Source organism: Paramisgurnus dabryanus, chromosome 10, assembly GCF_030506205.2.
Source record: "Paramisgurnus dabryanus chromosome 10, PD_genome_1.1, whole genome shotgun sequence".
Lineage (NCBI taxonomy): Eukaryota > Metazoa > Chordata > Actinopteri > Cypriniformes > Cobitidae > Paramisgurnus > Paramisgurnus dabryanus.
Window position 1 is genome coordinate 3,101,546 of NC_133346.1, and position 23,414 is coordinate 3,124,959.

Below are 23,414 nucleotides of genomic sequence, written 5' to 3' on the forward strand. Positions count from 1 at the left end.
TTTGAATAAAAATTCCATCCACAGGACAAGAAAGTGGCTTTGGTTAAAGCAACACATTTAAACGCTCCACCACACACCCACACCAATGCAAAGGAGCTTTAACACCACTAAAGCATGCGTGCAGAAGTGCCCCCTAGAACAAAGCTGTGGTGCCTTCAAATGGAAAAAGTTCAGATTGTCACTTCATCATTGGCACTTTTGCTATGATTCAGCTCGCGACCACATCTGACACTCGCTGTCTTTTCACGCCTGTGTGAGAATGTGTTTATGGTAGATTTACGTCCTCGTGAGCTTTATAATGAAGCAGTTTGAACATGTCATCTGAAGGCAGTGCCGGCATTGAAAGTGTTAACGCAAAAGTGGAAAATGGAGCAAATGTTAGGGGGCGGGGCCAAGGCAGAATGATTGACACTATATCCAGCCACCGACTGCACTGCCCCATCTTACATGCCAGATGTTCAGTTCGTATGGAATTTTTTTATTACGCAATGGGATCTGCTTTTGGGAAGTTTGGATTGGCGTGAATAGCTTATGTGCGTAATGGGAGCACCTGCAATGCAGCATGGAGATGACCTGGATTTACCCAAAGTGTCAAGCACACACACATTTAGACACGTTTTGGTCCCACGCTCTTGAGTGTTAAGCAGGTCTGAAGCCACTAGACATCTAGAAGCAATTGACTACATAATTGTTTTCAGTTACAAAGGCTTACTGCTGAGATAAATACTGATGAACGTGATTATTTGAGCTGTAATTGGGTCTGACAGGCCCATTATCTTGCCATGTTTGAAGTTATGTTTGATCGCATGGAGTCACTTTCAAATGATTGTCCCAGTTTTACTGATGTATGCATTTTGTGGTGTTATTTGGAGTAGTACACGCACTTAAAAAGACAAACGATTTTGTTCATAACACTGGACAAACAACTGAGAAATCTTTGAACCATGATGAACAATCCAATGAATTACACTAACATGAGTGATAGTCAAATATAAGTCTTAAAGATGCAATTACTAATACAAACGGATCTGTTTAATACTAAAGGCTCTTGGGTATACTACACTTTTTTACACGTATGTGAGGATCAGTGTACAGCGCGTGGGCCGCAAATTTCATCATCATTAGAAGAATAATACACACCGCTGGATTTTGGAAACCGTGTGCACTTTGTATCTGCAGGTTGCGCATGCTGATACATATGTAGACCAGGAGAAATATTGCAATTTGTCACAATGCGCATGCGTCAAGCGCCATTGTACGCGTATGAGTCAAATGAAATGTAATTTGCAATGCTGTGTGTTCGATTGCGCAGTTCATGTACGCATAAAGGAACACTCCACTTTTAAAAACGATCAACATAAAAAAAAAAGTACTTTTAAACCTCAACTTCTCATCTTGCACTAGCTGTGTAACGTGCCAGCGCGATATTACGTATTATGTAATTACGTAATCACGTCGATAGGTCACACATTACATACTTAAAACGCAAACTTGCGGACCATTTTAAACATTAAACTGACACGAAGACATTAATTTGTATCATTGCACATACAACAAAGACTGAACTGTCCTCTTTTTTGACACTTGTAAACACTGGAGCGGTAGTTTCACATACGTCACATGCTGGCGCAAGATGAGAAGTTGTGGTTAAAAAGTCCTTTTTTTCTAGATAAGACCCTTACATTGCAAAAAATTACTTTCTTACTTAGTATTATTCTCTTGTTTACAGTAGAAATATCTAGAAATTCTTAAATTAAGATGCTTTTTCTTGATGAGCAAAACGGCCCAAGAAAATAAGTCTAGTTTTTAGACCAAAAATATCAAATTTAAGTGATTTTTGCATAAAACAATCTAAAAAATCTGCCAATGGGGTAAGCAATTTTTTCTTGAATATTTCTTGAATTTAGTGTTTAAGAAAAATTTTCAAGATTTTTTACACTGCAAAAAATTATTTTCAAGAAAAAATCTGCCAATGGGTTAAGCAAAAAAATCTTGAATTTTTTTAAGCACTAAATTCAAGAAAATTTTTATAAAAATCTGCTTACCCCATTGGCAGATTTTTTTACTTGGCAGAGTTTTTAGACCAAAAATATCAAATTTAAGTGATTTTGTGCATAAAACAATCTAAAAAATCTGCCAATGGGGTAAGCAAAATTTTATTGAATATTTCTTGAATTTAGTGTTTAAGAAAAATTTTCAAGATTTTTTTGCTTACCCCATTGGCAAATATTTTTTGCTTGTTTTATGTACAAATTTACTTAAATTGTTTATTTTTGGTCTAAAAACTAGACTTATTTCCTTGGGTTGTTTTGCTTATCAAGACAAAGCATCTTAATTTAAGAATTTTTAGATATTTTTACTGAAAACAAGACAAAAATACTAAGATTTTTTTCTTGAAAATAATTTTTTGCAGTGTACTTAGTATTTTTGTCTTGTCTTGTTAGTATTTTTGTCTTGATGAGCAAAATGACCTAAGAGGCTGTTTACACTTGGCATTAACATGCGTTTTCGTCGATCGGATCACAAGTGGACGACGTTCATAGGTGTCATTTACACTGGGGACGCTGGGGACATGTCCCCACCACTTTTTGAAATGGCTGATTTTGTCCCCACCACTTTTTGAATGTTCTGAAAAATCAAGCAATACCTGTGCGACTCACACTGCAAAAATGACTTTCTTACTAAGTATTTTGTCTTGTTTTCAGTAGAAATATTAAAAAATTCTTAATTTAAGAATGAGCAAAATGACCTAAGAATGGGGATTTTTTTTATATTATTTTTTATCTTTTTTCTTAAAAACTTAATTAAAGCAAAATGTTCTCCCCCATTGGCAGATAATTTTGCTTGTTTTAACTAGACTTATTTTCTTACGTAATTTTGCTCATCAAGAAAATACATCTTGTTTTAATAATTTTTTGATATTTCTACTGAAAACAGGACAAAAATGATTTTCCAAAAAATTATTTTTAGTATTTTTGTCTTGTTTTCAGTAAAAATATCAAAAAATTCTTAAATTAAGATAAAATAAGTCTAGTTTTTAGACCAAAAATATCAAATTTAAGTGATTTTGTGTATTAAACAAGCAAAAAAATCGGCCAATGGGGTAAGCAAATTTTTCTTGAATTTTTCTTGAATTTAGTGTTTAAGAAAAATTTTTAAAAATTTTTGCTTACCCCATTGGCAGATTTTTTTGCTTGTTTACTACACAAAATCACTTAAATTTGATATTTTTGGTCTAAAAACTAGACTTATTTTCTTGGGTCGTTTGCTCATCAAGATAAAGCATCTCAATTTTTACTGAAAACAAGACAAAAATACTAAGAATTTTTTTCTTGAAAATAATTTTTTGCAGTGTACGACTGCAGGTTTTTTTGGTCCAGGGTCACATATGTTGCGTTGTATGCTTATAGTGTGTTTTCTTTTACATATGTAATGAATTTCATTGTAATCATTGACTTAACGTGCTGCTGTTTTCTACAGTCTGGTGCTTTGGCACTGTTCGGTTGAGCTGGTGTTGTAGGGACTGTTACATTTGCAGTCAACATTGTTGAGGGTTTTATGCTGAGTATTTTTGTGTTGTTGACTGGCCTACACTTTGCCCTTTTTTGATGCACCATTATTCAATATTTTTCCTGTCCTGCTGTAATGTTTTTTCATCTGATCTTTTGTCCCCACCACTTTTCAACACAAACTGACGCCCCTGACGACGTTAATGCCAGGTGTAAACGGTGTTCAAAACGTTTTTTGAACACCGTTTAAAAAACGGTCCACTTTCGACCACTTTCAACCACATCCAGAGGTAGTCGAAACCACTTTCGATCGGATCGCTTTGGAGCTGCGGAACGCAATGTGGTTGAATGTGTTCGAACAGCCACACGCGACCGCCTTCTCTCCGCCCATTTATCTAATCTGAGGTATTAAACACAAATTTTACGTTTTTTTTTTTTTACTTCTGCCGTGAACATACGGTGAACAGCGCTATTTTTAGCCTTTCATTGATAAAACTACTGCGAGTGTTCTCCGTAGTTTCGTTTTGAAAGCGTGAAATTTGCGCGATCCTATTTCATCAATTGCGCTGAAAATTCAGAGAAAGCTCTTACATATACACGTACAAAACTCTGTGCAGCATGTTAACTTGCTAAACAAGCAGTGGACAAAATATTGGTTTGCGTCCATATAAACTCGCGTTTGAATGACAGCAGAGAGACTCGCCCACCGTCTCACGGACCACCCCCTCACAGTATTCAGGACAGAAGTGGTCGAAAGTGGACAAAAGAGACGGATTTAAATACCAGGTGTAAACGTAATGTGTCTCTCTCGTCCACTTGTGATCCGATCGATGAAAACACATCTTAATACCAAGTGTAAACAGCCCCTAAGAAAATAAGTCTAGTTCTTAGAGCAAAAATAAACAATTTAAGTAAATTTGTGCTTAAAAAATATCTGCCAATGGGGTAAGAAAATTTTGCTTAAATTAAGTGTTTAAGAAAAAAAGAAAACTTATTTTAACATTTTTTTTCTCACCCCATTGGCAGATATTTTTACTTGTTTAAAGCACAAATTTACTTAAATTGTTTATTTTTTGTCTAAAAACTAGACTTATTTTTTTAAGTAATTTTGCTCACCAACAAAATACATCTTAATTCAAGAATTTTTTGAAATTTTTACTGAAAACAAGACAAAAATACTAAGTAAAAGTCATTTTTTGCCGTTTTAGAGCACTTTGAAGCTGCATTCACTGTAAAAAAGATTTTCAAGAAAAAAATTCTTAGTATTTTGGTCTTGTTTTCAGTAAAAATATCAAAAAATTCTTAAATTAAGATGCTTTTTCTTGAAAATGACCCAAGAAAAAAAGTCTAGTTTTTAGACCAAAAATATCAAATTTAAGTGAATTTGTGCATAAAATAAGCAAAAAAATCTGCCATTGGGGGGTAAGCAAATTTTCTTGATTTTTTTTTCTTAAATTTAGTTTTTTTTTTTGCAGATTTCTTTGCTTGTTTTATGCACAAAATCACTTAAATTTGATATTTTTGGTCTAAAAACTAGACTTATTTTCTTAGGTCGTTTTGCTCATCAAGAAAAAGCATCTTAATTTAAGAATTTTAGGTATTTTTACTAAAAACAAGACAAAAATAATGTGCATTTTTTTCTTAAATAATTTTTAACAGTGTTAAAACTGCAGTTTTAAACTGCTTTGAAACTGTGAACTGTTTAAGTCCAATAAAGTCTATTATATTAAGAAAAATCCTGGAATGGTTTCCTCAAAAAATGTAATTTCTTCTCGACTGAACAAAGAAAGACATCAATATCTCAGATTACATGGGGGTGAGTAAATTATGAGATTTTTTTATGAAAGTGGAGCATATTCCTTTGAGACGATAAGAGTGCAAAATGGTCTTCTGAAGCCAAATTATGATGTTTTGGGGTTGAGAAACCTTGACTGACGATATAAGTAATTGTAGATTGTGACCCTTGAATTTCCAATAAATATATTCATACCCATGAATTTCAGAAGTGTTGTTGTGCACACTTTTGATCCATTACTGTACTTGGGTGATGAGTTTGGCATCAGTCGGTTAAATTTGCCAACATTTTTCTCTCTGCTCTTTGCTGCAGAGGCGTTTTTTCTTGTGGTGTTTAGTTGTCAGCATTCTCGTAGCTTCACACCATTTAATGTGACAACTTCACAAGCGCTGTGTGTGTATGTGTGGATGCATTGGTGTGTTTGGGGTGTGGTTCAGTTAAGGTGATAACTAACTTTTAAAATAGTGAATCGACTACTAAATGTTAAATTCTCTTAAAACCAAATAAGCAGGGATAGTATTTACTATTCTCCTTTTCAGATGACACCACCAAGCTCTCTTATTTGTCGGTCTCTCCTGATGAATAAAATCAAGTCCCATCCTACATTTTTTTTCCTTTTAGAACATCTTGTTCTTAAAACAAGCAGCGGCAGCAACGCTAAAGGTCATGGGTTCGAACCCAAGGAACACGATGCTGATAAAAAATGTATCCCTTGTAATGCACTGTAAGTCGCTTTGGATAAAAGTGACTGCCAAATGCATGTAAATGTAAAATGCTGTGATGTCAAGCCGCCAATGGGAGAAGAGCACAGGCTTGTGTCCTGTTTCCCAGCTGTCCTTTTCCCGTATGACTCACGCATGGCAGACAGCAGGCTTCCTCCGCAGGGTACGCTGGAGAGATTCAGGCCTTTCGGCTGTGCGCGTCTGTCTCTTCATATCTGTAGATCGTGCAGCACACAGTTCCCCTGTAGAGCACACGCTCGACTCGCACGCTCTTAAACTTAAATACAGCTGAACTCAGCTGCAGTGGTTTTGAAATCTTCAGCCAGTGGTTGACCGTCGTGCTGTTACTGTGTGGTTTACAGTAGGACCTGTGGTCTGGGTGATGCTGAGTATGACCTTTGGTTTGATGATTGTAGATATAAAAAACACTTGTACATTTCTACTCTAAGTAAGGGAGCAGGTTGTTATGTGTAATCCCTTTTAGTGTGATACAAAATTCTCTGCTTCGGGCCTGCAAGCATGTGAAAATAGCCCATTGACATTTGGCTCCCCTTGTGATGTCAGAAGGGGATAATACCACCCCTTAATCTGCACTATCCAACCACAGCACTGCCATTTAAAGCAGAGATCAGCTCATTTGGATTTGAAAGGACACACAAAAAAGGCCAAATTTTATGCACACATACAAAGTGCCAATTTTAACATGCTATAATAAATTATCTATATGATATTTTGAGCTAAAACAAATATTCATGTATGTGATGTCCCCTTTAAATATTGATTTGAAATATTTTATTTTCTCATCTTTAATGAATGCATACCTGTCCCAAGGAACATCAGTTTACTTTCAGTAAACATCTGCAAAGTTACAACGCTCAAAGTTTAATACAATGGGAGATATTTTCTTTAACAGATATCACTTTTTTTTTAAAAATACAGCGAATTGCTGGATTGCCTACAACTAAGCCTCTTCCTGGGTTAGTGACATCACAAACCCCAACATTTACATAAACCCTGCCCACGGAAAAACCCAGCAAAAGGGGCTTTTTTCGAAACAGCCAATCACAACACATTGGGACAGCTAACCAATCTTAGCATATTTAGTTTTTTTGTGATGGTTGCGCGCAAAAATCCTTGATCTTGCGGCATGTTTTCTTAACTCTTTCCCCGCCATTGACGAGATATCTCGTCAATTAAGAAAAAACGCTTCCCCGCCAATGACGAGATTTTCCGTCTTTCCGCAATACCGCTATTATCCACCAGGTGGCGCCCTTCCGCAACTTTTTAAAACCGGAAGTATTGCTCTATGGCAAGCTGCTGCATGTCCGTGTCTGTTTTAAAGATCGCTCTGAATGGGATCTCTATGAAAAGTCCGTCATAAATATGGAATTATATCTGCTTTTTGCTCAAAATATGGTGTTTTTGCAAAAACCTACCCATATTCAAAAGCTGATTGCAAAAGAACCACTAAAGGTAGGATGAAACGGTTTTTTTTGTTTGAAAGCAGAGGGTCTGTTCTTTCATTTGGTATATTGTATGTTTATATATTTAAAGAAGAACATTTTCTGGAAGGCATTAAACTTTGGTGAAAATCATGAAAAACGCTGGCGCTGGCTGGCAACTTTTTTTAAAAATGCTGGCGGTGAAAGAGTTAAAGAATACGATGGAATATACAAGATATTTATACAATTTTATGCAAAAACTTGCAAAAACTGTTTGCAGCTTTTCAATGATGTTCACATCACAAAATCACGTCACTTCATAACATTCCCATGGCAACAGGGGACATGGTTGCGCTTGTGTGAAGTACATTTTTCAAAAACATTTTTAACTTTCTGCTAACATATATGTGATTTTTGCTACGAAAAATGCGGGGGATTATGAAATCATGCAAGTCCCGCAGATTTTGCGCATGGAAATCTGCAATTTATGCTGTGAAAGTGCGGCGTATTTGAAAAAATGCGGCCCCCGCATAAATATGTGGACTCTTAACTGATTATGCGTTGAATCATGCGATCGCATAATTGCGTTTTTTTTTTTTTTTTTTGAGGGACTGACTAAACAGCCTGTTTTTATGAGGATAAAGCAGGTGGGGTGTAAAATGGGTTTTATTTAAGCATTAAAAATCTTATGCTACAATGTGTTGCAGTCACAGTTTCTGTCTTGATTCATATCGCTGGTCTAATCTAAGGCTGCACTGTACTGCATTCAGATACACTTACTGTAACTGTGTGTTACACGACTGGTTGTGCAACTTGCACAGGTCTGTCATTTTAAAGTCATATCGTTGCGTAATGTGTGCTGTGCTTGGACACGTCAGTCTGGTATCTTTGCATCTCAAAAATGAGTCTGTTGGGTGATAGAGTGGTCTGAGGTCACTCTACATTGAGTTATATGTGGTTAAAGAAGCAAGTTAGTAACCCTTTCTTGCTATCCAGAGATTTGAGCCGAATTGAGATATCTAACGCCTGCACAAAATGCAGGGTTCTCACTGGTCCTTGAAATCCATGAAAGTTTGTGAATCTGGGAGGCCCTGGGAAGTTTTTGAAAATGTACATACATAGATACAAGTCATTGATAGTGCTTGAATCTATTTTATGCAAAAAATCCATATTATTCCATGTGTAGTGTAGGATAATATCATAAAAATTCTAGACTTTAAGCACACGTGCTAAACTGTTCGCTTTAAATGCTTAAATCTTCTGTATGTGAATGTTTTTTCCATAGTTGTGTTTGACACATGAAAACGTCTCGGGTTACGTATGTAACTGTTGTTCCCTGAGAAGGGAACGAGACGCTGCGTCTCCCTTGCCATACTTCCTGCGTCCCTGTGACGGCGTCTTTGGCAGTATTTCAGATAGTGATATACTTCCTGACTCCCGCGTCACCCTGTCTTTGTCGTTAAGCCTCACCATTGGTTGAATTTGATATACACATTCAGACGCACTTACCCCTGGAGGCGTCCCCAAAGTGTCCCCACAGTGACGCAGCGAAAGGGAACTGTAACTGTCTTATATCTTACTCAATCAATATAACAAAATCAAGATAAACATTTTTCATAATGTTCTTTACATCATGTAAGATTAAATGTGGAAAACAGTAAAAAAGTTAAGATGGATTTTTGGACTGGGTCACATTTTTGGACTGGGTCACATTTTTGGACGCTTACATCATATTTAAAGGTGCAGTGTGTAAATTTTAGCAGCATCTAGTGGTGAGGTTGCAGCATCTAGTTGGAGTCCAATGCTCACCCCTCACTTTTGAAAAGCATAGAGAAGCTACGGTAGCCGCCAACAGAAAAACATGTCATCGTCGGAGACGACTTAGTAAAAAAAGTTTGTCCGTTAAGAGCTTCTGTAGAAACATGGCGGCACAAAATGGCGACGTAAGGGGACCCTCTATTTATGTAGATAAAAACGTCTCATTATAAAGTAATAAAAACATGGTTCATTATAAAAAGGTCTTTATACCCCCTTGATAATATAGTTTTGTATATTATTTTGCATTTCTGTCAGAGATCCTTCTAAAAATTACACACTGCACCTTTAATATGTCTATAGGTCATTGCATGGATAAAAAAATCAAGTTGGACCACTCACAATTCAATTACAACTTACAATTCAAGCTGTTGTGCTAAAATCAACCTTTTCAACATTGAAAAGTGGCATTACTGCAGATTTTCCTTGATTGCAATTTAATAATTACTCTAGATTGCTAATGGCTGAAATTGTCCTCGTTCCAGATCACCAGAAGCTCGAACGAGAAGCTCGTATCTGTCGTCTGCTCAAGCATCCCAACATCGGTGAGTACACGTCTCACACATATACTTGGATGTTATGCGAATTAAAGTCACAAACCCACACTGAACTCCTTCATTCATGACACAGTCAGTAAGTACTGGGATAACTGGGAGCGCAGGTGTGAAGCGCCCGGATATGAATGAGCTAAATGATCCCAGAGGACATTTATATAAAACGTACTTCCTATTGATTTAATTTGAGTTTATATTAGATCAAATACGGCACTGAGGAGCTCTTTTGATCCTACTGTACATTTAAATGAAAGGAAAATGGACTTATGTGATGATGATATTATTGATGTTTTATCTCTAATGCAGTTCGGCTCCATGACAGCATATCAGAGGAGGGCTTTCATTATCTCTTATTTGACCTGTAAGTGCTTCTATATAATCTGACGCATTATATCTCGCAATGCTTTGTTTTTCGCTTCTGTGCTCGCGACAGACGCCCACTCTTTCCCCAGCATCACTCTCTCTCTCCCTCTCGTTCTCCCGCTCGATCGGGAGCCAGTTTCCATAGCAACAGAGTCGGGCTGCCCAGTCGAAGAGAAATCCTGCAGCAGGGGTTTCCCCCCCGAAGCCCCGGTGATCTCTCTTCAAGAGGATTTCCCCATTTTATACTGCTCTCTCTCTCTCTCTAATCCCTCTCTCTCTCTCATTATGTTTTATCATACTATAAAATTGTACACATGCTTGCACAATTATAATTTAACCTATTTTAATATACTATCTTCTTACATGCACCATGGCATATTATACGTAGATATGCTTGTAATGCTTTTGCATATATATTTTTATTAAATCGAGCATCACATCTCTCCTATCGTCCCGCAGTGTGACGGGTGGAGAGCTGTTTGAAGATATCGTAGCAAGGGAATATTACAGCGAAGCTGACGCCAGGTAAAACACCCTCTCTCTCCTCATTTTCTCTTCTCGATCTCTTCTTATGTCAAATCACATCCAAACACCCACCCACGTTCAACTTTCTCTCAGTTTCATTCTCATCCCAACAATAAAAATATATATTTTATACTCTTATAGAACAGTACGTTTCTTTGCACATTACGTGAGCGATAATTCGTGTGCCGAGGCATTTGAGCGTGGGCTGCAGATAACTGCCTCACCCTGTGTGTCTGCACTCGCATTTCTCCTGCATGTCTTTTGTTTTTTTTCATTCGCTTCATAGGTTTCATTCCATCCATTGCCGTCTTACTCATCTCATCAGATCCCATATCCACACACACGCACACACATGCACACACGGCTCGGTCGCCCGAGGAGCGAAGCTTTAATCAATCCGACTGTGCGGATTGAGCACGTGGGAGTGAGAAATAGACAGAAAGAGAGACGGTTACTAAGGGAGGAAATAAGAGCCAGCGAGTGACGAGAGCCGCTGGAATCGGCATCTGTGAGCTCATCGGCCGTATCTGTGGGTGTAATGCTTCCCGGCCCCCGTCAAGACGGTGAAATTTAGCCGTCCCTGAGGGCTGGAGCTCCTCCACCTGCTCCCCTCCACCAATATGACTGAAAGTAGGGCTCTAATTAACACACATAATTATGGTGTCGACTCAGATTCAGCCCTTCGCACACATGCATGCTTGCATTTTTTACAAACCTACGCACTCGCTTTATCTGTTTCCAGATAGATTTAACTGAGATTAATATATTTTGTCGATAATCGTTGCCGATAGACACAAAACCAGTACTTGCAAACTGGCAAACACGCACACATTTTCACCTGCTCTATTTATTCACCCATCCCTCCGTCTCTCCATCCCACGGGTATGCATCAGTTTAAAGAAATAACTCGTCCCCGCCTGACTGCGGATCTGTTTTGGTGTGTTGTGTAACATCGGGGTTTGCTTCAACCATCGCATTTCATCAGCATCTTATCTGATACGGCCTCTGTCTTACCTCTGTTTGTCCTTTCACACGCTGTGACTAACTCACATCCTCCGTCGCTGCTCACCTCCTTCATCTTTTCTTTTTCTTGTTGTCTTCCCTCTTGTCTTTGCAGTCATTGTATCCATCAGATTCTCGAGAGTGTCTGTCACATTCACCATCATGATATAGTGCACAGGGACCTGAAGGTCAGTATAGGAAAGTGCACTGGGCCAATGCATGTGTCATGTGACTCTTGCCTGTTTCGAAACCGTCTGACCGTTTGGCTGTCCACATGTTGTCCGATTGCTTGGTTTGACCCTTAATTCGTTCCCTCCACAGGTTTGCATTATTTCTAGTGTTTGCAGGAGGAGGAAGTGAAGGCAAATGTCAATCTTTGTTCTGTTTTTGCTGTTTTCGATTTGCTCCGAAAGATTTATGCACACCGAATGGCAGTTGCATCTGTCCGCTATGAATGCATTAGCAAGGGATGCGAAGTATGCGAAAAGCCTGGTCCGAACCCGAGTGCGATCCCACCCTTTTCTCTCTACCCGTTCTGCTTGTGCAAATTAAATGACATCACTAATGTTTCACTGTTTAAAATGTGTTCGAAATGCATTCGTTTGTACTGGTGTCCACATGAACCCAGACTTGGGTTCTGTTCCTTGCATTTGAGCTCAAAACCAGCATTCACACCAATCAAATGAACCTAACTCTGATGTCAAACATGCTTGCTTTCACACCTGTCAGTTTTAGTGTGAAAACCCCCTACAGCACTGAGTATTTCTCTCTCGATCTCTTTTTTTCTCGTTCTCTCTCGCTTCAAAATGGTTTCATTTATCTTTGTCATTGGGCAATTCTCTGTTGTGTGGAATATGGCGTTTCACTTTCACCCTTCAGATCGAGCGTGACAGACTGCTGGAGGATAGACAAGTTGTTTTGTTTAATAGTCACTTGATTGAAGGGCTCTTCTGGAGTTTGTTTCAGGCTGTTGTCAGAAAAATCTGTGTTTGGACAAACTGATTTTCCCTAGCCAAGAGTGAATGTGGTATAACGGAGTACTGTGCCACCCACATATGTTTTTTTTTTGACGAATGCTGCTGGAATTAGGAAACTGTTATGGGGCGTACACACCAAACGCAAATTCAATGATTTATGCGAGTAGATTACATACAAAGTCAATGCAAGACGTGAATAGATGCAGAATTTGCGCTGGCCGATGCCAATGATGTGAATTGGGCAGTGCAAATGCCGCGAAAACACGCGCTATTCGCCTCAAACGTGTCTTCGACATAATTGATTTCTCAGGTGTGTTTCACTTAAATTACAACTTATGGCACTTTTATAATTTGCATAGTACATCACGGTTTGGGTCGGGTCAGCTCACCTCACTTGGTTAACTGGAAAAAACTGTTATTGTGTTTCTGATTGTTAACCTGTGGATGTTTTTCATCGGCAAAAGGGAGTTTGGGAACTTATAGCATAGCACAGATGACAACATGTTTGCTCAAGACAGCGCAAGCTTGCACGAAGGTAAAGCTAATCTTTTATATTATAGCAATGGTAGTGATGATTCTCTCAGACCGATCAGTGATCTACAGTGTTTTCGCATCACTTTTTAGTATCAGCTCGGGTCGTTTGTAACCTCAAACAAAGTGGTATTAAAAAAGTATCGGGTACTACGTACTGCACCCAGTGGAAAAGCCCCCAAAAGTAAGCTGACCCAAACCAAACCAAACCGTGGGGTACTATGGAATTGAAAACGCCATTCAATGTTTTTCTGAAAATAAGTAGATACTATATTTTATCTCATTTCTTAGTAGAGACTAAAAATAAGAAGAGAATGAGAGTTAAACAATGATACCATATAATACTAGGGAGGCACCGATATATCGGCCTATAATCGGTATCGGCAGATAAAAGTATTTTTTCCCGCCTTCAGCCGATTGTTTGAAAATCATTGATGTTCAAGGCAGATTATATCCTGACAATTAAAATGTAGCATCTATTTACACGTATGAAGGGGTGGAGCCGGGGACTAATTTGCATATTAAAGGGGACATTTAACATAACTTTTGTATGTATGTGAAGTTTTAGCTCAGAATATCATATAGATAATTTATTATAGCATTTTAAATTTGCCACTTTGTAGGTGAAAGCAAAAATTTGCCATTTTGGGTGCGTCCTTTAAAATGCAAATGAGCTGATCTCTGCACTAAATGGCAATGTTGTGGTTGGATAGTGCAGATTAAAGGGATAGTTCACACAAAAATAAAAATTCTGTCATCATGTACTTACCCTAATGTTGTTACAAACCTATGAACCTATGAACAAAATATCTTTTGTGATGAACACAAAAGATATTTTGAGAAATGTTTGTAACCAAACTGTTCTTGGACCCCATTCACTTCCATAGTAGGAACAAAAGAAAACTATGGAAGTAAATGGGGTCCACGAATGCTTTGGTTACAAACATTTCTCAAAATGTCTTCCTTTGTGTTCATCAGAAAAAAAATACACAAGTTTGTAACAACATGAGACTGGCAGCATTAAGGGGCATTATTATTATAATAAGATCCCCTTCTGACATCACAAGGGGAGCCAAATTTCAATGAGCTATTTTTTCACATGCTTGCAGAGAATGATTTACCAAGACTAAGTTACCGAGTTGATCTTTTTCACATTTTCTAGATTGATAGAAGCACTAGGGACCCAATTATAGCACTTAAACATGGAAAAACTCAGATTTTCATAATATGTCCCCTTTAATATTTATGGTCACAGGAAAAAAAATTGCATATGCTATAATAATGCTGAAAGATAAGTTTTAAGTGATAAAATTATCAATTACAGGGGAGACTATTGTTTGGACATAAGATGCAGATATTTTTTTGTAAGGTATTTTTATTAAAACTATTTAAAAATCCTGTTTTAACTAAAGCTTAGTCTTGGCTTAATCTAAAAAAATTTTTCTTTTGTTTTGTTTTTTGAATAACTAGACTTGAATTTCACCATGAACATAGCCATAAAGTTTAACAAGTTTCCATGTATGTTTTCATACGGCACAAGTGCTTTCATTTTAAAAGAAAAGTTTGAAGTAAAAACCTCATTTGTAGTTTTTCATATCTACAGGATCAATTTAAGTCAATCAAACACCATTAGTCTATTAAATCAGCAAAAAAACTTTTTTGCGACATCCACTCACATTTACTCTGGCTAAATCAGCAGCAAACGCCTCCACAGACTGACTCACACCGTCCACCTCCCTCTCCTCATACAGAGTTACATTTCCTCACCACACAACTGATACCACTGCCAAAACACACAACACAAACTGCGCTCTGCTGCAGTGTCTGCGCAGTTTCCAGGGCCGCCTGCCAGTCTTTCCGCTCTTTTACCTTTCTTTTCAGTCTTTCCGTCTTGTCTCCTGAAGACCCTGTCGCTCTTGTGGTGGGTGGTGAGATGGTCTCACCCTTAAGAGTCGTTTTTTTATGTGATGTAGTGTTAGCCCTTCACGTCATGATGATATAGTGCATCTATTAAAACTACTTCTGGGTTTATAAGCTCATATTTTATTTTTGTTCATAAGGCTAATCAACATCGATCCGATTAACGCCAACGAAAACACTGGCATTCATTCGGCTCTTGGACTTAGTTTGTTGCCGTTTGAAGGATCAGTGTGAATTAGCCTTAAGTACAACAATAAAATATGAGATTATAAAGCCAGCAGTAGGTTCACAGGAATTAAGTTTTTCATTTATTCACCTTTTTGAAACCCGTTTTTCCCTGGAACACAAAAAAGTTACTCTGTGAATTATCACCCACTCTCACTATATTAAAAATTATATAACAATAACTTTTAATATCCTTTTTTGTGTTCTGTGAAAGAAACTCGTTCAGGTTTGCAATGATATGAGAGGGATTAAAGGCCTGCTCACACAGAGAACAATAACTTTAAAGATAAAGGTTTTAAAAAAAATTTAAATGTAAAGATGCTGTGTGTAGATTTTAGCGCCATCTAGCCATAAGATGGGAGTTGCAACCAACACCTCAGTCCACAGCTCATCCCTCCTTTTAAAACACATAGAGAAGCTACGGTAGCCACCACAGGACAAAAACGTCATCGTCTGAGACAACATAGTGGAAACGCGTTCTGTAGAGCAGTTTGTCCGTTTAGGGCTACTGTACAAACATGGCGGTGCAAAATGGCGACTTCCATGTAAGGGGATCCGAGGTGTTGGCTATATACAGTAGATACAAGCGGCTCATTTTAAGGTAATAGTTCATTATGTAAGGTCTTTGTACACCATAAAAAATATTGTTATGTTTATTTCATTTCTGTCAAGAGATCCTACTAAAATGTACACACTGCACCTTTAAGAGAAAGCAAAGGGAATAGCGGCTTTCACACAATCCTTAAATTGATAGTAAAACAGAAGCTCCCTTTCAGAACTTTCACTTTTTGTTGTCCAGCTGATAAATGATGAATCATTGACAGCCAATCAAAATCAGTAGCGTCTCATGACATCTTTTCCAGGGAGGCACGAATACGAAACTCGTTAAAACATTGTCATGTGTATGGCTCGTGATGTCAAAATATGTTTTCTGTGCGTCATTTGAACCTATGTGCATTGCGCGTCATGTCAAAAGAGGCAATCCGTAAGGGTTTATGATAAAAGAGACGCTTTCATTTGCTAGATAAGATTAAGCTAGATCGCTTAATCTTATGTGTAATCAGAGTTTAGTGTTAAATTAGTGTCTTGCGAGACGTGAGCGTATCTTTTTTCATGAACACTTTTGATGCGTATGCAGCAGGCATGTATTTTTACATGAGCGCGATGCATGTTGATTCACATGATGCACCGAACACATATTTTGACATGACGAGCCACACACGACACCGCAAACACATATTTTGCTTTCGAGGAGGCACCGGCCAACATCAGTTTTGGGGAAAGTTACTTTTTAAAGTAATGCATTACAATATTAAGTTACTTCCCAAAAAAGTAACTAATTGCGTTACTTAGTTACTTTTCATGGAAATTAATGCTTACATTACTTTTAAGTTACTTTTGCGTATTTTTTCTTACTTTGCAGGTGTTTTTTATAACTGAGAAGTTCTGCATTCAGAATTTGCATATTTTCATCGCAAAAATTTCAATGTAATTCTACATTAATACGTTCAGTTTAATGCAGTCCATTTTTTTACATCAATTTTTTTTTCGTTACTTCAAAACAGTAATATTATTACGTAATGCACATTACTTGGAATGCGTTACCCCAACACTGGCCACCACTGATTCAAATTGATGAGGCTTGTGCATGTAAAAAAATAAAATAAACATAATGGGACTGTCCATTGATGCTAATGTACTTATTATTTTAATATGTTATTTTTAAAGTTATCGTTCTTGTTGTGAACGGACCTTAAAGGATAAATGATAGAACTGAGATTTTTGGTGGCCTGCCCTTTTAATTGTGAGAAAAATGTCTTTATCACTCTTTAGGATTTTAAAATGCAAACTCTTGCATAAAAATTATTATTAAAAAGATTACGTTCAGATTATGTTATGTTTTGGAGTTGTGAGTCGTGACATTATTTTCATACAACTTACATGCACCCTACGATTCTCATTACACGAATGCATAAATTCTTAGGGCTCATTGCTGTAAGGAGATTTTTAAAAGTCAAATTGAATTTGTGTAGGATTTTTTGTTTTTTTGTGATGTAAAGTAAAACATCTGCTAATGAGAATTTAAAATAAATGCATGCTCAGTTGTCAAAATAATGTCACCAAATCTAAATGCTTTTTATTTTCTGTATTATAAAATATTATTTTTATTTCTTTTATAATTTTTTGGGATGAAAATTATCTGGATATGTTTCATGAGATGCACCCGAAACTATCTACATTAAACTCTGTTACCCATTTCTCACTTGTTTGAAGGAGCCAATTTTATATATATATTTGCCATCAAGTGTTTAATCACGATAACAATGAGCTCCTCCTAATAACCTTACATTTCCCGCCTGTGCCTGTGCACGAGAGAATGATGCATTGCTCAGACTAACATACGCCCCTGGTGTTTGCATGCAGTCACTGCATCCAGCAGATCCTGGAGGCGGTGCTTCATTGCCATCAAATGGGTGTGGTACACCGAGATCTTAAGGTGAGTGACAGGTGTCAGTCTGATTCCTCCGTTTGTCTGTGCGTGTTATGCATGCTTGCATATTTCTGTTTGTGTGTTTGTGTTGATGTCAAATTGTGCTGCGTTGATATGGGATGGTTGGGTAAGTAATATTCAGGAGGCGTGGCTTATTTTAGTTAATGTGAGAAGTTGTTGTGCATGGATGGTTATGTCTGGTATAAAATAATTGTACATTTTTTGTTGTTTCACTTTGCGAAGACAAACACAGGAATAATGTACAGTAACATTCATTTATAAAGTCATTAGTTCTCCTTTTCATTTAGTTTAAGTCATTTGTGACATTTCCAAGAATCAGGTTACGTAAATCTCAGTTGGGCCGCGTTTCTGCCGTCGTTCTTCCGGATGTAGCTCAAGGTCATCGAGCATTTCACACCATCCTACAGATTGTCAACGTGAACGCAACTCAAATCATGCGCCCGAGATGCCATCTGAGCTCTGCGAATAGCTCCAGCAGATGGCAACGGTCATTGGCAGAACACGGACAATTTTTGTGTCTTTTGAGAGCAGCAGCTGTAGCGACAGGAGAAACAAAAAAACATCTTAGATTTCTTCAAACACTCACGATGCTTTGTTCATCAGAACCTAATTTCCCACCTGGCTCAACTTCCACCAGAGAGAGAGACGTAACCTACATAAAGTATTGCACCTTCCCACAATCTCACACACATGCTGAGTGTTATATGGAGTTACGTCCTATTCATAAGAAATATTGTAAAGTCAGCTTCACATTGGGGATGTTATCTCACTGTACATTTTGTCACATTGACCAGCTGACTTCACAGTAATTGCATGACTGATAAGCAAACAAGTAAATAGATGGATGTTATATATTTGAGAAAAAGGTCTGGAGTGATATGATTAGGGCCCTATGAAATCCATTTTATTTTTTCCCAAATTCCGTTTTTTCCATTTTACTTTTCTGAATTCTGTTTCTTTTATTCTGTTTTGTTCTGTTTTAATTTTTCTGGATTACGTTAATTAGTAAATTTAATTTAAGTAATCAGAATGATTACACTTTAACAATTCAACAATAATTTATTAATAGTTTAGTATTTTGGTGGTAATATTTGGGTAATGCTTACAGAATTTCAAATTAGTCCAACATTGAATCTTTTTGTCAGACAAAGTGCTGTCAAATTTAGGAACCGCACAAATAAAAACAGATAAAACATTTCTTGATGGTCATTAAAAAATTAGAACCAGCCTCTGCATTTAAGTGTATGTGAGGAGGGTCTTAAAGGCGGGGTGCATGATCTCTGAAAGCCAATGTTGAAATGTAAAATCACCTAAACAAAAATGCCCCTACCCCCACACTGTCATAAATAAAGATACAAAGCTGTCACTGGGTCAGTACCCTTTAAAAAGGTCCATTTCGGTACAAATATATACTGCCAATATGTACCTTTTGAAGTACTAATATGCACTTTTTGGGGACAAAGGTATACCTTTTTGAAAGGGTACTGTCCCAATGACAACATTGAAATGTTTCCTTACATTTTTATTTGCCAGTTAAGAATACCATTGCAACTGATATTCACAAATAAGTTATAACGGCTTTTAAAAATTAATTTATACAATTTCCGTGAAATTCCACACTATAGAGAAATTTCCGTTTTAATGTCTTGATTTTGTGTTTCTGTCCATGTTTTCTGCATCTCGGAAATCATAGGGCCCTATATGAGGGATGATCAGATTGGTTGCCAAACACGATGTAAAATATCCAAAATACGTATATACAAATATAAAATATTTGAATAATAAAAGTATTCAGTATAAAACATTTAAAAATAAATATGTAACAGACTTTTATTGTCTGTCAATCAAATTTAATTTTAGGCTAAGCAGTCCTTCCAGAAAAACGTGGCCTTTTTTGTGATTGTTGCAGGTAAAATTCCTTGATCTTGCGGCACGTTTTCATAAAATATGCAATGGAATATGCAGGATTTTTATGAAATTGCGGGAACTTGCAAAAACTGCGGTTCGATGAAAAAGATAAAAAGTGATTCCCCAAAACTCGTTCTCATTCAATGATGTTCACGTCGCGTAATTACATCACTTCATAACGTTCCCATGGCAACAGGGGGCATGGCCGCACTTGTGTGAAGTAAATGCAACTTTTTAAACTTTCTGCTAAGGTATATGTGACTTTTTGCTACGAAAATGCGGGAATTATCGTGCAAGCCCTGCATATTTTGCGTGCGAAAATCAGCAATTTATGCGGTGAAAGTGCTGCGTATTTGAAAAAATGCGCCCCCCGCATACATATACGGACTTTGGCGGATTATGCATTGAATCATGCGATCGCATAATCGTGTTTTTTTTGGAGGGACTGGCTAGCGATAATCTTAAAAAAAAGTAATGTGAAAAAAACAACGTTTTAGTATACACACATTAAATGTCCTGGCTCTTCCAAGCTTTACAAGGTCCATGACTTACCCAAAAAATGCCAAAAAAAGTTCATGCATCCTTTACAGATGTAATCCGCACAGTTCTTCTGAGGGTAATCGATGCGACTTCGAAGAAAAATATCCATATTTAAAGCGTTATAAAACTATAATAACTATAATAAAAACCTCATTTTTGGTGAACTCTTCAGGTGATGGGACATGATTCTGTTCAGCACAGCATATTAACATTACGTTTATGCATTTGATAGATGCTTTTATACGAAAATGACTTAGAAGGTACATTTTATCTGTATTTGTGTTCCCTGGGAATCAAACACATGACTTATGCATTGCTAACGCATTGCTCTACCGACAGAGCTACAGGAAGATGTATATTTTGGTAGATGATTCTGTTTGTATCTCACGAGCAGCTGTGGTTGTATGTTATGCGTGTTAAAAGGTGAGATGTATCAGATTTTAGTAATATGAGTGTGTGCCCTGATCTCCCCCTCAGCCTGAGAACCTGCTGTTGGCCAGTAAGTGTAAGAACGCAGCCGTTAAGCTGGCCGACTTTGGCCTGGCCATCGAGGTGCAGGGAGACCAACAGGCCTGGTTCGGTACGTGGTCATTTTTAAACCCTCAACCAGAAATACCAACCTCTTAATATTTTATTATTTGCATGGCTTTCACAAGCATACAAAGATCTCAAGTCTATTTCATGTATGCACGCAGGGTTCGCTGGAACGCCAGGTTACCTCTCCCCAGAAGTGCTTAGAAAGGAAGCTTACGGCAAACCTGTGGACATTTGGGCATGTGGTGAGTCTCACGCTATCCCTCCTCACTCGATAGGTTTCTTTGCATCCGTTTACCTCATCTGTCTCAACGCCCCACGCACATTCAGATGCACGGCTCTCACAAGTTGAGAGCTCTTATCTTCTGGTTTGTCAAGTGCTTCTGTCAGCACCTTACTGTTGTGCGTCCGTCTACTTTGATTCGTTTTATTACTTTCGATTGAATGAATAGTTTCATTCAGATGTTTTAATGAAAGAAAATATTTATTGATTCAGAAGTGTTTGAGTGCATCGCAAAAGGGGACATTTCACAAGACTTGTAGGTGTGAGTAAAAATTTTTTGGGTGTGTCCTTTAAAATGCAAATGAGCTGATGAGATGCAAAGACTGATCGCCATGATAGTGGTTTGTTGAAATTGAAACTTGCTGTCAAATATTATTTTTTCTCTTTCTATTGGCATTAAATGGCGTGGTTGGATAGTGCAGATTAAGGGGCCGTATTTTTATATTTATATGATCCCCTTCTGACATCACAAGGAGAGCCAAATTTCAATTACCATTTTTTTCACATGCTTACAGAGAATGGTTTACTAAAACAAGTTTTTTTTTACACATTTTCTAGGTTGATAGCACTGGGGACCCAATTATAGCACTTGAACATGGAAAAAGTCACGTTTTCATGACATGTCCCCTTTAAATATATCACATATCTGTGTTGTCATTTCAGGAGTTATTCTGTATATTCTGCTGGTGGGTTATCCTCCATTTTGGGATGAAGACCAACACAAACTCTACCAACAGATCAAAGCCGGCGCTTATGATGTGAGTCCTCGTTTTTCTCATACGGCACAATTTTGCCAATTGTAGTATCTTAATACAACTGCGTTTATGTAACAGTTTCCTTCACCGGAGTGGGACACGGTCACGCCTGAAGCCAAAAACCTCATCAATCAAATGTTGACCATCAATCCAGCGAAAAGAATCACAGCCCAGGAGGCCCTGAAGCATCCGTGGGTCTGCGTAAGTATCTTTATCCTCTGGTCGCTGTTTAATATTTAATCTTTAATATGTTTAAAATGTAAAACGATACAATTGTACACCAAATTGACTTACTTCGATGTCTCCCACAGCAACGATCCACTGTGGCATCCATGATGCACAGACAAGAAACGGTCGAGTGCCTGAAGAAGTTCAACGCTAGGAGGAAACTCAAGGTTTGCCGATCTCTGCTCTGATTGGTTGTTTTAATGGCTGGTTTACTGTAACAGTTTAACTTAGATTTTATTTTTCGCATAGGGCGCGATTTTGACAACAATGCTGGTCTCGCGAAATTTTTCCGGTAAGTTAGCATCATATCTACTGCATTTTTGCATTATGTTCAGCGATTAAAAGTCAATGTGACTGTTGAAGGATTAGTCAATTTTCTTCAAAAAAAAATCCAGATAATTTACTCACCACCATGTCATCCAAAATGTTGATGTCTTTCTTTGTTCAATCGAGAAGAAATTATGGAAAACATTCCAGGATTTTTCTCATTTTAATGGACCCCAACACTTAACAGTTTTAATGCAGTTTAAAATTGCAGTTTCAAAGGACTCTAAACGATCTCAAACGAAGCATAAGGGTCTTATCTTGCGAAACAATTGTCATTTTTGGCAAGAAAAATAAAAAATATGCACTTTTAAACCACAATTTCTCTTCTTCCCCTGGCTGTGTGATGAGCCAGCGCAACCTCACGTAATTGCATAATGACGTCAAAGGTCACGTGTTACACATTTGCGGACCATTTTAAACAATAAACTGACACAAAGACATTAATTAGTATCATTCGACATACAACAACATCAGATCTCCTCTTTCTCCACACTTGTAAACACTTGGGCGTAGTTTCGCATAAGTCATCCATGACCTCTTGACACGATGATGTATTACGTGAGGTCGCGCTGGCGCGTCACAGGACCGGAGGAAGACGAGAAGTTGTGGTTTAAAAGTGCATATTTGTTTCGCTAGATAAGACCCTTATGCCTCATTTGAGATCGTTTAGAGTCCTTTACAATTGTAGTTTTAAACTGCATTAAAACTGTGAAGTGTTGGGGTCCATTAACGTCCATTAAAATTAGAAAAATCCTGGAATGTTTTCCTCAAAAAACATAATTTCTTCTCGACTGAACATAGAAAGACATCAAGATTTTGGATGACATGGTGGTGAGTAAATTATCTGGATTTTTTTTAAAGAAAGTAGACTAATCCTTTAAGCCAACTGCATTAACATTGACCAAACTTCTTACTATTTTGGTTGTTTGACTACCTATTTGACCCTG

At 37.5% G+C, this 23,414-nt stretch overlaps 1 protein-coding gene across 48 annotated transcripts in view; it reads left to right on the forward strand.

The window, feature by feature from the left end:
- Window positions 1-23,414, forward strand: part of camk2b2 (calcium/calmodulin-dependent protein kinase (CaM kinase) II beta 2) — a 66,466-nt gene that overhangs the window by 10,015 nt on the left and 33,037 nt on the right. For 38 of the 48 annotated variants that reach the window (XM_065262969.2, XM_065263087.2, XM_065263064.2 and 35 more), the window contains exons 3-12: window positions 9,769-9,828; window positions 10,144-10,198; window positions 10,660-10,725; window positions 17,805-17,877; window positions 20,818-20,920; window positions 21,036-21,119; window positions 21,821-21,915; window positions 21,991-22,113; window positions 22,224-22,307; window positions 22,390-22,432. In XM_065262969.2, coding sequence (XP_065119041.1) covers window positions 9,769-9,828; window positions 10,144-10,198; window positions 10,660-10,725; window positions 17,805-17,877; window positions 20,818-20,920; window positions 21,036-21,119; window positions 21,821-21,915; window positions 21,991-22,113; window positions 22,224-22,307; window positions 22,390-22,432 — 786 coding nt within the window. Of the gene's footprint in view, window positions 1-9,768; window positions 9,829-10,143; window positions 10,199-10,659; window positions 10,726-11,842; window positions 11,916-17,804; window positions 17,878-20,817; window positions 20,921-21,035; window positions 21,120-21,820; window positions 21,916-21,990; window positions 22,114-22,223; window positions 22,308-22,389; window positions 22,433-23,414 lie in introns of those variants that run through there. The other 10 variants (XM_065262980.2, XM_065263040.2, XM_065263007.2 and 7 more) reach the window with 2 other exon arrangements.